The sequence below is a fragment of the Temnothorax nylanderi genome, unplaced genomic scaffold (genome assembly GCF_030848795.1).
Source record: "Temnothorax nylanderi isolate EJ_2023f unplaced genomic scaffold, tnyl_v1.0 TNYL_tig0859_pilon, whole genome shotgun sequence".
Classification (NCBI taxonomy): domain Eukaryota; kingdom Metazoa; phylum Arthropoda; class Insecta; order Hymenoptera; family Formicidae; genus Temnothorax; species Temnothorax nylanderi.
Window position 1 is genome coordinate 3,675 of NW_027249921.1, and position 14,317 is coordinate 17,991.

Consider the following 14,317-nt stretch of genomic DNA (forward strand, 5'->3'; position numbering starts at 1 on the left):
CAGCCACTTGTCGTTATCGCTCGGTAACTTGATCGCGCAGTCGTTCATCTCCTGACAGTCGACGGTGTGGGCTTCCAATTTCTCGCTCGTGTAGAAATAGTGCAAACATCTGTAAATAATGAAATTTTTTATATATTTTTTTTAAGTAAAAATTATTTTTTATTATTTATTAGAATGTATACTCACCGATTGCAAAAGTATTTCTGACCACGGTGCCTGTTGATTTGCGAGCTCACGAGGCGGGATAGGTTCTTGATCCACGCAAAATGCCCACCATTGTTGTCTCGTGGGTCCTGCACGTACAGCAGATTTACATGTCTGTCCATCTTTCGACCAGTAACCCGTATTGGCAGGATAGCAAGTTCCTTGTTTTTTTTCTCGATGCTGAAGACGTTGATTGATATATCGTTGTGATTTTCAAACTGTTTAATTTGATCCATCGTCATTGGAAACTCAATGTCTGTAAGATTTAGCACCGACTTGTAATGAGGATACGACGATTCCCGTTCTGCATTTCTTTGGGCTGGATGCAGAGCAGCCACCACTGACCATGCGAAACATGCATTATCCATTGATCGCACATTTATCACCGCTCTCTTCAATTTAATTTCTCGCGGTATTTCTACAAAACACATTTTATTACACGATCCTCTTCCTGACACACTTTATTGTACTCACGACTTCCAATTCTCGACTACTGAGCGTATGTCCCAGATTTGTCATTTTATATTCTACTAATGATGCATCGTTTGCTTTTTTATCATATCTAATTTCATCGTGATCTCAGCATCCGTACATTTGCGCCTTCCGAAAAAAAATGCAAAATTTGCAGTTTTACACGTGTGTGATGAAATCATTGCGGGACACGTATGTTCTTGAAAACGATATCGCGCCATTGACTTTCGGTGATTTGATCTGTATCAATGCAGCAGCCGTACATCGGCGCTATTTGCAAAATTTGCAGTTTTGCACGTGTTCGATGAAATCATCGAGACACGTCGCGACATGTTTTTGAAAACGATATTGCGCCATTGACTTATGCGAAATTGCAAAACTTGCAGTTTTGCATGTGTTCGATGAAATCATCGCGAGACACGTAAAACACGTCTTGAAAAAAAAAATCATATTTGATGCTATTGCCCGATGAGGTGATCTCATTACGAATGTTCTTGACAAAGATATCACATTTAACATATATGTGGATTGTGGTGGTGGTGGTCACCATGCACCAGCCGTACATTGGCGCTATTTGCAAGATTCACATTTTTGTATGTATAAATAGTCTACGAGGATTCTAGCGCGCGCAGTCAAGAGTTTGATACGTCACAAACAGCCTCCAGATACGATGAACACTCACGGTGTGAACTACTACGTTCCGATTCAGGATGAAACGTGCGAGAAACAGCACAATGAGTAAGTACTGCTAATTTTCGTATATACTTGTGCAAAAAAAAAACTTTTATAAACATAATTGTATTTTTTCAGTTTTGATAAACCCCGTTATACGCCTCGTATTTTGGGAAGGAGATTTGCCTTGACATCGACAGCGTATAAATTTTTGGATGTTGGAATCAACGTGGGACCTATGTCCTCTGTGGATATACTTATTGGTGATAACCGAGGCAATCGGATAATTCTGCCTCATGCAACGTGGGTGACATTCATCGAAAAACGTGCAGATATTCAGCGACTCGTGCAGTCACCAGCGCCATCATCGCTAGCGTTTCGAGATCTGGAACTTGTTAAAATACGTGACGCAGATATTGTAAAATTGACATCGTGCGACACCAGCTTGTACATGAAACCGTCAACCGTACTCTTCCTGTTCGAACTAGAACATTGCGTCGAGAATGTGTATTTTCAACTATGCCAAAATGTTCATGGCGTAAGTGAAAAATTTAAACAATTTGTAACCATTTTACGCCAAAATTGTATCACCAATAAATGTATTGCAGTTAGAATCTTGCATGAATTTTGTGATAAAAATTCAATTATTGATTGTAAACTGTTGGCGTATGCTGCAGATAATATTATACACGATGCATTACATGAGAAATAAATGTATATTAAAATGCATATCACTGTATCTAAAATTATCTTTCCTTCTGTCTACCGTTCCCTTGTCCACCGTCAGCGGTTTAGAATTACAGAGCGGTAACTCTCGATAAGAATGCGCGTGCCGCACTCGTCGCGCGATCATTAAACGTTTTTCTCATCTGTCTCATATAAATTATTAAATATTCTTCCTCTTATTTCCAATAAATAAATCACTTAAAATAATATAAAAATGATCTAACTATAATGGGTGACGGGAGCGAGAAGACGTGCGCGAACGGGGAATTTTTCCAAGCCCGTCCTTTTCGATATGTATGCGCGTTTTCGTAAAGCTTATTACGGATACGACTGCTTCGATACGCTTTGCACCGTGGTTACATTCCTGACAAAAGGACCTTTTGTTATCATCGATTACTCGCGACAAAACGAATCTGTCAAGAGCGCCACCGTGGATGTGCGAATAGAATGTACCGGCAAATACTGCCGCCTATTGTCTCATCTTGCATGATCGCGTAATCGAATACTGTCCATTGTCGAACGTAGTGCGCAAAATCATGTAAATTGCAATATCAGCGGGTATTGCGATATAAGATACACTGATGTACCGCGATAAGATACAGATTGCTCCGTCGTTTCGTCATGATCGTGCCAACGTTTGTCGATCTGCAAGGATTCACCGTCGGGATGAAATTTGTCGTAAAGGAGGTGGCGGTTCTGAGAAACGGGACCGTTTTGGCGCATTACATTTTACATGTCCCATGCCATGGAGTCTCCTCATGAAATCCGACAAGTCATGCGCTTCTTGGTTGATTGCAAATCACCATGGACTACGATGGGAGAACGGAAACGTGCCATACAGCATGGCGAAACATCTAATTACATCGGCCGTGCTTGGAGAGGGCGACGAGATGTCGACTCTTGTGTACGTCAAGGGATGCCAGAAACGAGAATGGCTGGTGGATCTACTTGAGAATAAAGCGAGAAAAAATCTAAACATTGAGACTTTGGATGCCGATTACGAAGATATCGAATCTTTAAATAATCTAGATGTTGCTAATACTATAAGATGTGAAAAACATGTTAAGAATTGCGCATTACAAAATGTATTAAAAATATTTAACTGGTGGTCGCAACACCAGAAAAAATTATGATTTTTTAAATAAACTATACAGGGTGTCCCATTTTAACTTGGACAGCAAAATATCTCAAAAACTAAGCTCCACATACAAAAATGTTTCAGACAAAAGTTATATGGTTTCAAGGGGGACATAAGATGGTACCATTGGTTTGACCTTGGATGGTCGTTTAAAGCTCACATAAACGACACCTTTAATTTCTTAAATGGAAACCCCTATTTTTCAATGCATATTCTTGTAGCTAATCTCGAGAGCTTTTCAAAACACTATAATAAAGTATTTTTTCGTTAAGAACTTTTGGAATTATGAGGCTTGAAAGTTCTAGTATTTTGACATAAATTACAAAATATCTTGTAAAACATTAAGTTTTCGGTAATGTTACCTTAATATTTTTATGCACAGAATAATGAGACGAATCAATTGGTATGAAAAAAAGACATAGTTGCTTTTAAGAAAAAGTATGCAGATGCGTGTTGCAAATTACATATTTTTTCTTAAAGGAACTGTGCCTTTTTTCATACCAATTGATTCGTCTCATTATTCTGTGCATAAAAGTATTAAGGTAACATTACCGAAAACTTAATGTTTTACAAGATATTTTGTATTTTATGTCAAAATACTAGAACTTTCAAGCCTCATAATTCCAAAAGTTCTTAATGAAAAAATACTTTATTATAGTGTTTTGAAAAGCTCTCGAGATTAGCTACAAGAATATGCATTGAAAAATAGGGGTTTCCATTTAAGAAATTAAAGGTGTCGTTTACGTGAGCTTTAAACGACCATCCAAGGTCAAACCAATGGTACCATCTTATGTCCCCCTTGAAACCATACAACTTTTGTCTGAAACATTTTTGTATGTGGAGCTTAGTTTTTGAGATATTTTGCTGTCCAAGTTCAAATGGGACACCCTGTATATATATATATATATATATATATATATATATATATATATGTATATATAAAATGTTTTATTTCCTTTTTCCCACATAGTTTGTAGTATAATATAGATGTTTTAGCTGTTCTCAAAAGCTGCTCAAAAGCTGTTTTAGCTGTTCAAAAGCTGTTTTTAGTTGTTTGATAGTTGTTTGATAGCTGTTTTAGTTGTTTTTAATTGTTTGATAGCTGTTTGATAGTTGTTTTTAGTTGTTTTTAGTTGTTTTTAAAGATGTTTTTAGTTGTTTGATAGTTGTTTGATAGCTGTTTTTAAAGCTGTTTTAGTTGTTTTTTAGTTGTTTGATAGCTGTTTGATAGTTGTTTTTAGTTGTTTTTAAAGATGTTTTAGTTGTTTGATAGCTGTTTTTAGTTGTTTGATAGCTGTTTTTTTAGTTGTTTTTAGTTGTTTTTAAAGATGTTTTAGTTGTTTGATAGCTGTTCAATAGCTGTCTTTTTTTTCGCGAGGATTATTTTCGCATAACATAATATGCCACAGATAAATCACGCGCATCCTCGCTTCTCATTATATTCGATAGCGGTTCAGAGTATCCACCCGCGATTGCAAGATGCAACGGTAAGTAGAAGATTATTTTTCATGACAGCTAGTTTTTTTCAATGCCGCAGATAAATCACGTACAACCCTCTCTCTATATTTTTCGTTCCTTATAAATTGAGCTCTGCCTCGGATCAGAGCACCGTTTCTCTTTGCAAACATACGGCTTATTACATGCATTTTGTTACATAACTGCTATATAATTGCTTATATTGAAGATGTGATTCAAATATCTTATCCAACGACTGGGGTGTGTATAACAATTCGCGATTAAAGTGCAAATTTGTAAATATTAACTGGTATATAACTTTTACAGATAGTATGGGTTGATAACATACCCATCGTTGAGGTGCGCGTTACAGACATGGTAAAAATTCGAATTCTTCGTGGCCAGGTATGTATACTTCGTATCTTTATATTTTTAACATTTTTTAATTTTATGTAATCTGATTTCAGCGACGGTTCAGCGATTATATCGTGATGAGGTGAGAATCGATGGCTTCTCGAATTTGGAGCATCAAAGGTGGACTCGCTATTTCAGATCGATTGATCGTGAAGCCAACGATCTAATATGGGAGCAGAGTGGCGAGGAAGACATATTCGATTTACAAATTTTGTTCGGAATGCGTATCTACGAGCCGGAAATTTGGTAAAATTATTTCGAAAATACTTCAAATACATTATTTGAAGAAATGTATAACTTCAAAATTTAAAATATAAAATATAAAATAATTTTTAAAATCTGTTTTCCGTTATTTCGCCGATTCCATTCCCTTTAGATAAGCTAGTAATAGTGATGCTTAAATAGGGCAAATAATTTTATAAAAATAGTAAAAAAAAAGATTATATATGATTCATATAAACATTATAATTTAAATATGTTTAAAAAAGCTTAACATATAATATTATTATAATATTATTTATACATTAAATAAGTTTAAATATAATGGAGAATGAATGAACGAGATCACCCGAGTTGGAGCGTGAGAGACCGCGCGAACAAGAAGACGCGCGCGAACGGGGGACGGGGGCGCGAGAGGACATCTACGAGGGGGAGATAACGCGAGCGGGAGCGTGCCGTGTGACGTCACGCGGACCGACGCGGCCATTGCACGCGGACTCCGCGGCGCGGCGAAAACGCGAACGCGGTCGCCCCTCCCCCGCGGCGCCCGAAACGCGGTCTCCCCTCCCCCTCCTCGCGGCGCCGGAAACACGGTTCCCCCCTCCCCCTCCTCGTGGCGCCCGAAAACGCGGTTCCCCCCTCCCCCTCCCCCGCGGTACCCTCCCCCCGCGGTATACCCCCCCCCCCCGCGAAATCCGATACCCTTGTGTAACCCGATACTCCCGCGGTGGGTTAGAACATATATTGCTTACCTACTTTAGATCGATGGGATATCCATTTCCAAGCAATACATTGATGACAAAATTTAAATTTTTATTATAAAAGCTGGGATGTGATAACCTGATTGATCTGTCCACTAGGCTGTAGATTGTTCCTATTTTGTGTTGAATAGGATGATTCGAAAGGAAGGACAATAGCCTACCAGAAAAAGTTTCTTTGTGGAACCAATCTGTTATAATCGTGTCTCCCCTTACAATCAACATCAAGTCCAGAAAGCTAAGACGGCCATTATTTTCGTACTCTATTGTAAATTTAAGTCTATCATGATAACTGTTAAAGTGATCCAGAACATCCTGAACGTTATCCTTAGGAATCTTCATAATAATATCATCCACATAGCGCTTGTAAAACGATAGATGGATGTCCAATGCGCCCAAAACTCTTTCCTCCAAATCCTCCATAACAATGTCAGCCACTGTCGGGGATAAAGGGGAGCCCATTGGAGATCCAAATGTCTGCTTATAGGTGACACCGTTAAACGTGAAAAAGGTGGAAGCCAGTACAAATTTGACTGCCGTAATAAATTCAGCACGAGATAACCTTGTTTTTGTTTTTATAAACTTCCATCTCTTTTTTAAACCCTCCACGACCAACTCAGATGGAACATTCGTAAATAATGATACCGCGTCCAGTGAGATCAGAATCTCCGACTTCTGCACTTTCATTTTCGATAGGTCAGTACATAATTCAAAACTGTTGTTGACGTGGCTCTTAGGTTTTGGTAAACTATCAGCTAAAATTTCTTGCAGAAAAGCTGCAAGATTATACAGAGCCGTGTTAACAGAAGAGACTATTATTCTAAAAGGAACGTTCTTTTTGTGAATCTTTGGAAGACCATAAGCTTTTGAAAGTGTAGAATCGCTGGAATGTAGGAAAAAATATTGTTTCTTAGAAATATATTCCTTCTGTAGCCACTTTTTAATCAAGGCATTTAGTTCCCTTTCCATTTTGGCGGATGGATTTCTTTTGACAACTTCATAGGTATCTTTGTCACTTAGTAACATTTCCATTTTTTGAATATATTCATTTTTGTCTAATGCTACCGTGACATTACCTTTATCGGCTCTTGTAAAAATAACATCCGGTTTGTTTCTTTGAAATTGGCACGCGGAATTGTACCTCGCAATGAGACTACGTTCAATCGGTGTGGTGAGTGGTCTTTTTTGTAGTAACTTGGAAAATTGGGGGATCGCCACATTACGCATTCTGATTTGGTTGTCAATTGTGTATTTGCTACCGTTGCTTTCAAGATCTTTAATGAACTCGTGTATGGCTTTTTTCTTGTTAATAGAGAACGGTAAACCAAATTTATCTCCGAGTTGTAACAAGGATGAAACTTCGGTGGGAATATTAACGTTAGAAAAATTCAAGAACCATTTGTCGTTAGTGTAATCAAGCGGATTAGTATTTTTGGTGTTCAAAAATTGGAGTGGTTTAATAGAGACATTAATGTCAGAAACAGAATCAGAATGTACAAATTTAATGTTATTGATTTCCTCCCCTCCAAGTTCCGTACCTTTACACGAAAACTCTATGGGCTTGATTCTTTTATAGAAATTAATTTTCTTGGATTCCAACAACCAATCAAGTTTCTTTTTATGTAAAGATGTTAATTTATATTTGAAGTTGTCAAACGCTTTAGTGTGATGCGAAATAATCGGTTGCCAAATATTTAAAGGTAAGCAATCATAAAGGAAACGTGAACTATACAACAACTTCCTCTTAAGGTCATCCAAACATCTATGTAAATCAAAAATTTCAATTTTTAAAAAATCCGTCTTGAAAAAATGCACCAACCTTTCGATTCTTCGCACGGATTTATAATGTGATACTCGCAAGTTATTCTTAAACATATGTGTGAGATGCGATGGAAAGACATTGTTGTTTCTACATAGCAATAGAAATTGCAACTTGGCCTTGTTCTTAATAATTTTGTAATTTATTAATTTTTTCTCTTTGACAATATATTTACTATTATTTGCATTGTATTTGTTATAGAACTCTTCATCTTCAAGTAACATATCCAATTCTGATAATGAAAGTATAAGTCTTAACAGCACATTGGGAAACGAAAGAATAAATGAATTTCGTAATGAATTTGATGTCTTCTATGAAAATATAAATAATCAACTTCAGCAAGATATGGACTATAATGAAGAAAATTATGAGATTCAACAAGAGCATGATCATTATAGAATGGTAAAAACATTGAAGTTATTTTTTTATAAATAATATTTATTGCTTTTATGATATATGCGAGTTTACTCTTTGTGTGTGTGTATTCATTACAGAGAGAAGATAGAAAACTCTTGTATAATGGAGCTCAAATATCTGCAGAGGAAAGTGATATTTTAATTATGAGTTTTATTATTAGATGGGGTTTGGAAGACAAAGGTATTGAACATCTCCTACGACTAATCGACTCTCACATGCCTATACCTTTACTGGGTTCAAAATACTTATTCTTGAACAAATTTCCTACTCCTCCCTTTATGAAAATAAGGCATGTTTGTTCTGAATGTTTAAATTTACTGCCTCCGGATATTGATGAAGGAATTAAGTGCTCATGTGGTCATTATTGTTCTATGAAGATTCTAAAAGATGATGGTAATTTCTTCGTTCAATTATCTATTAGTGATCAGATACAGCAAATTATGAGTAATAATGAACTTGTAAATCAGTTACGGAAAGAATGTCATGAAAATGATGTAATTAATGGGACAGTTTACAAACACCTTAGAAACAGAGGTGTTATTGATGATGACGATATAACATTACAGTGGAACACAGATGGCGTAAGGCCATTTAAATCCTGTAACATGAGTGTATGGCCTATTCAAGCTTGCATCAATGAATTGCCTTTCAAAGCTCGAAAGGATAATATGCTTCTCTGTGGATTATATTATAGAAAAAACAGTCTAATAATAAATACATTTATGAAACCATTTGTGGATGAGTTGGAAAGTTTACACACAGAGGGCATTGTTTGTAATGTTGCTGGAAGAGAATATCCTGTAAATATAAAAGTTCATACATTACTGTCGTCAGTAGACTCTGTAGCTCGACCGAAACTCCAAGGAATTAAACAATTTAATGGAAAGTATGGATGTTCATTTTGTTTACATCGTGGTACACAAATAGAAAAAGGAAGAGGTAGTGCTAGGGTGTATATTGGAGGCCTAGGGGAACCAAGGTCCCAAGAGCAGCATTTAAGAGCTCTAGAACGACTTGAGCATTATAATGACACACATCGTCAAAATAAAACTGACATTCAGAGTGTTAAAGGAGGAAGTGTTTTATTATTGTTGCCTATATTTAACATTATTTGGTCTTTTGTACCGGATTATATGCATGCCACCCTTGAAGGAGTAGTAACGACTTTCCTTAAACATTGGACTAGTTATGAAAACAAAGATAAGGATTATTATTTGAACAGTAAGAAGAAAAAAATTTTGAATGACAGAATTCAATCAATAAAGCCACCAGTGGAAATAACCAGAACTCCAAGGAAAATTGATGAGCTTAATGTATGGAAGGCGTCAGAGTTGCGTAGTTTTCTCTTGTATTATTTCTTAGTATGCTTGAAAGGACTTTTACCGTCAAAATATTTGAAGCATTGGTTTCTTTTAGTGTATAGTATGACAATTTTTCTTAAGGAAAGATTGGATGATAATGAATTTGAAAAGGGTCGAGCTGCTCTAATCAAATTTGTTGATAATATTGCAGTTGTTTATCCAGGTTCTTATTCATTATATACTTTTAATACTCATTTGTTGCTTCACATGCCAAAGGCAGTAGAGGATTTTGGAGGGCTTTGGGCTTCCTCTACGTTTCCTTTTGAGCATTTTAATGGAGTTCTGACAAAACTTATAAATGGAACACGCAGTGTTCCCCGGCAGATATGTCGCTCTTTCTTGCGATTACGTTATGTTTCCCATTTGAGTTCACAAATTTTTTCTCGCAATGATTGTTCTCAACCAGCAAAAGAATTATATGAATCTATGTTATGGAAATACTATTCCAGTCATAATAGCAATCTCTTCTCCAATAATTTAAGATTGTTTGAAGCACCTGAAAACTATCCTCTGTCCTTAGTGGAAAAAATCACAATTCAGGAATATCTTCAAACAAATGTGAATTCCATTGCACAGTCCTTCAAACGACTTATCTTTAAAGGCACTGTTTTCCATGCAAATGCCTATGGAGCTCTCACTGTAAGAAATAACAGCATTGCCAAAATAAATGACAATATCTTTCTAGATATTGCACGCATACTAACTGTTGACTGCATTGACACAGAAAGAAAGAATTGTGTTGTATTAGGAGACCTACTCGAAGTAAGTGATGAAGATCCTTATCATGATAGAGAGCTAGACATATCGTCTAATAGCATTGTTTATGTATGTCGTAGAAGTGGACGAATAATATGTCATATGCCTCAGAGCATAATATCAAAATGTGTCTGTATTTCGTATAGTGATGCTCAAATACATATTATTCCATTAGTTAATTCATTGGAGAGGGACTAATAAAGAAAATATTGTAAATATAGAGTTGATAAGAAAAAATTACAACAAATTGAAATGTTCTTAATTCTATATATGATTTAAAATTACTGTATTCTATGTAATATATTATGACCTGCAATGCATATAATGTAATAAAAAAAATGTAATATGATAAAAATAATGTAAAAAAATAATAATAAAAAAATAATGTAATATGATTCCTGATTTCTATTATATAATATTACAACTTATTTAGATTTACTTTTGACTTTTTTTATTTTTATTTATTATGATAGAAAAAGAGAATAGAAATAATTCAATTTTAATAAATATAATTTGCAATAACTGATAATTTCGTTCACTAGTTATAAAAGTGATATAACCACATATAACTGTAAACCTTATAACTTTAAAATACTTATAACTTTAACTTTATAACTTTAAACTTTGAAGATTTAACCACATGAGATAAATCTTCTTAAAAGTTTGTTTCCATGTAACTTTTAAGTTAAGATCGAGATTCGTGAAAAAACTTTAAAGTTTAATGTTTTCTTATGATTACCTAAGATTTATTAAAATTACTTTAAAGCTACTTTTCCATTTTTTTAGAGTACCAGAATACTATTTTAAAGTCAGTTTTTAAAACCTTTGGTTTTCTAAGATTATTTTACAGTCAGTTTTGAAATACTTTAAAATTTCTTAGATTACTTTAGATTAATCTTGTACACACTTTAACTTACCTAAAAAATTCTTAAGTAAACTTTTAAGATTACTTTTAAGAACTTTAATTTTATTTAAAGTATATTTTCCCAAGGGCTGCGTCCTCCTCTATTGCATAGAATAGTACGTTCAGCGCTTCTCTGTCGCTCGCTTACTCAAATATTCGGATTTTAAAGCGCGGCAACCGCAAGTCTTGATCGATTTTGCTTAGGCAACCTAATACTACTGTGTTCGCAATAAAATTATCTTTATTTTTTGTATAGTTCAATTAAAGAATACAGATGAGTGTAAATTAGTAATACCAACTCACCTGTTTATACCTGGCAACCCGGTAATAGGGAGCAGTAAAAGATAGGCAACCTAACTTTTCCTTTCTACTTATGCTTTGTACTTTCGATAGGTACTGAATGTTTTGAGAATACAAATGAGTGTAGAAATAAAAAAAAATTAATTAAATTATTTTTAATTAAGGGTAGCCTTGAGCTGATTTATTTGGGCAACCCATTCGCGATTTGTTTGTTTATTCATTATGTTTGATAAAAAATACCTTTTATTAGGAAAACAGATGGGTGAAGGTCGAGGTAGGTCGGGATCTTGTACTATTAGTGCTAGAACTAGATCGTGGTATTACATTCTTATTTTATGGGTTGTCTACGTATGTGTATATAAAAAGTTAAGCACAAATGGCGTAGCATATAACTTCGTTCTTCGGTCCACTGGAGCGGTCAGTGGATCGTCGCGTAGGGAACGGATAGGCTCCGTTAAAAAAGGCTCCGCCTACTACTGTAGCGAGAGCGTTTCGTGTACGCTGAGATGCAATTGCTTCGAAGCCATTGATACGGCTGCCATGGCTGTAAGAATGTTTGCAAACAGTACTGTTGCGTCAACAGAAAACTGTTGTATTAATTGTAATCTCTTTTTATCTCTGCTCTCTCTTCACATTTACTTTTAACGTGATGGCAAAATATCAGAGGCAAATAAATATACTTAATATTTATCAATAACATATACCATATGTGAAATCAGTGAAATAGAGATTCATATATCGCATTGAAGATCGATGCGGATTAATGTAATATCTAATGTTTTACAGTTTACACATAAAATGTTTACTTTTTAGTTTTACCTTTGCACGTCCGTAATGTAATTAACGTGCCAAGTTGCAAATCGATACGTTGCGAAGTTTTTCCTGAAAAAAATTCTGAATAAAGGCTACTTTTTTACACGTTCGAAAGTAAAATGCTTCTTACAATTAGTATCATGCATTTAACAATTCTTAATTAAACTCCAAGATTTTCAAGATTACATGCTGCTGCTTCTATCGGATTGTTAAAATGTCATCTAAATCGCGCAGAAAATTTTCCTTATATACGGATATGTTGGTGGAAAGTAAGGAAGTTGTACGGGACTAGAGTTTGTTTTCAACATCATTGTATATTTATCATATATTTACAACATATAGCAATAAAAATTATTGATATATTTGTGATCTATCGATTTCATGGAGCGCGCGCACGTGCGCGCGTTAGGATGAGGTATCGGCAATCATGCGCGTACAGTCGATCATACGCGACACGACGTTCCTTCTTCTTTCTTTGGTTGCGGTGCGAGGACGACGTGCGGTGGGCGACGAGCGTTTCTGTGAGTATCATAACCAAAAATAACGATATTTACATTGTCGTGGAATGCGGTGTTATCACGTCCCGTGATTTCGGCCGTGATTCCACAACAATGTAAACATTTAAACGCTTAATTATATATATTTGTCATCTGTTTCAGCAAGTAAAGTACGGTGGCATCGGTCACGACGCCGACGACAGCGATGACGACTTCGGCGGTCGTGACGACCCCGGTGGTCGTGACGACCTCCACGTTCACGATGCCGACGACGGCCACGACGGCTCCTACGGCCACGATGCCGACGACAGCAACGACGACCCCGATGGCCGTGACGGCCCCCACGGCCACGATGCCAACGACAGCAACGACGATCTCGGTGGCCGTGACGGCCCCCACGACCACGATGCCGACGACGGCCGCGACAGCTCCTACGGCCACGATGCCGACGACAGCAACGACGACCCCGATGCCCATGACGGCCCCCACGGCCACGATGCCAACGACAGCAACGACGATCTCGATGGCCGTGACGGCCCCCACGATCACGATGCCGACGACGGCCGCGACGGCCCCTAGAGCCACGACGTCAACGACGACCCCGGCGGTCGTAACGGCGCCCATGGCCACGACGACAATGCCGACGACAGCAATGGCTCCGACGGCGACTGAGCCGATCGTATTAAACTTAAGTGTTAAAATAATGGGATAATTTCTTATTATTATTAATAATGTTAACACTTTGACAGTCGCACATATCACATGTGACGCATACGTGACAGCGTTCGACAAAGTGTTAATAATGAAATTTATTTACGTATATACAGAGTTCGGCATCATCGATATTTTCAGTAATATTTTCAGCTTTGATTAACAATTACTTGGATAATCAGTAATTAAAATCGAAAATTTTTTAATTACTTGATTAATCAATAATCAAAGTAAGAAATTTTTTAATTACTTAATTAATCAATAATCAAAGTAAGAAATTTTTTAATTACTTGATTAATCAATAATCAAAGTAGGAAATTTTTTAATTACTTGATTAATCAATAATCAAAGTAAGAAATTTTTTAATTACTTGATTAATCAATAATCAAAGTAGGAAATTTTTTAATTACTTGATTAATCAGTAATCAAAATAAAATAATTTTAATTACTTGATCAATCAGTAATCAGATCTAAACATTTTTCAATTACTTCATTATTCAGTAATCAGATATTTCTTGATTTATTTAGTTAATTAATAATTTACGTAAAGCAGCAATTACACACAGAAGAAAAAGAATAAATTCAGAATTAGAACTTCTTATGGCTGATAAAAAATAATTCAATTAACAAAATAATTTCTCTGTTTTTAATGAACAAATCTGGATAAAAAAGTGTCCGTTTA

General features: G+C 35.9%; 2 protein-coding genes across 2 annotated transcripts; one reads left to right on the top strand and one right to left on the bottom strand.

Annotated features, from left to right (window-relative positions):
* The first annotated feature begins 1,345 nt into the window (after nt 1-1,345).
* On the top strand, nt 1,346-2,059 carry LOC139785668 (uncharacterized). The gene is made up of 2 exons (XM_071724836.1): nt 1,346-1,413; nt 1,477-2,059. Exons 1-2 carry the CDS (start codon nt 1,346-1,348, stop codon nt 2,057-2,059), a joined length of 651 nt encoding a protein of 216 aa, XP_071580937.1.
* Nucleotides 2,060-6,051: 3,992 nt separating this feature from the next.
* On the bottom strand, nt 6,052-7,089 carry LOC139785670 (uncharacterized). The gene has a single exon (XM_071724837.1). The coding sequence runs from the start codon at nt 7,087-7,089 to the stop codon at nt 6,052-6,054; it is 1,038 nt and encodes a 345-aa protein (XP_071580938.1).
* Nucleotides 7,090-14,317: the final 7,228 nt, after the last annotated feature.

Coding starts and splice junctions, on each gene's coding strand:
- LOC139785668 (XM_071724836.1), top strand. CDS start 1,346: ATGAACACTCACGGTGTGAACTACTACGTTCCGATTCAGGATGAAACG. Junction 1,414..1,476: donor TGCGAGAAACAGCACAATGA/GTAAGTACTGCT, acceptor AACATAATTGTA/TTTTTTCAGTTTTGATAAAC.
- LOC139785670 (XM_071724837.1), bottom strand. CDS start 7,089: ATGGAAATGTTACTAAGTGACAAAGATACCTATGAAGTTGTCAAAAGA.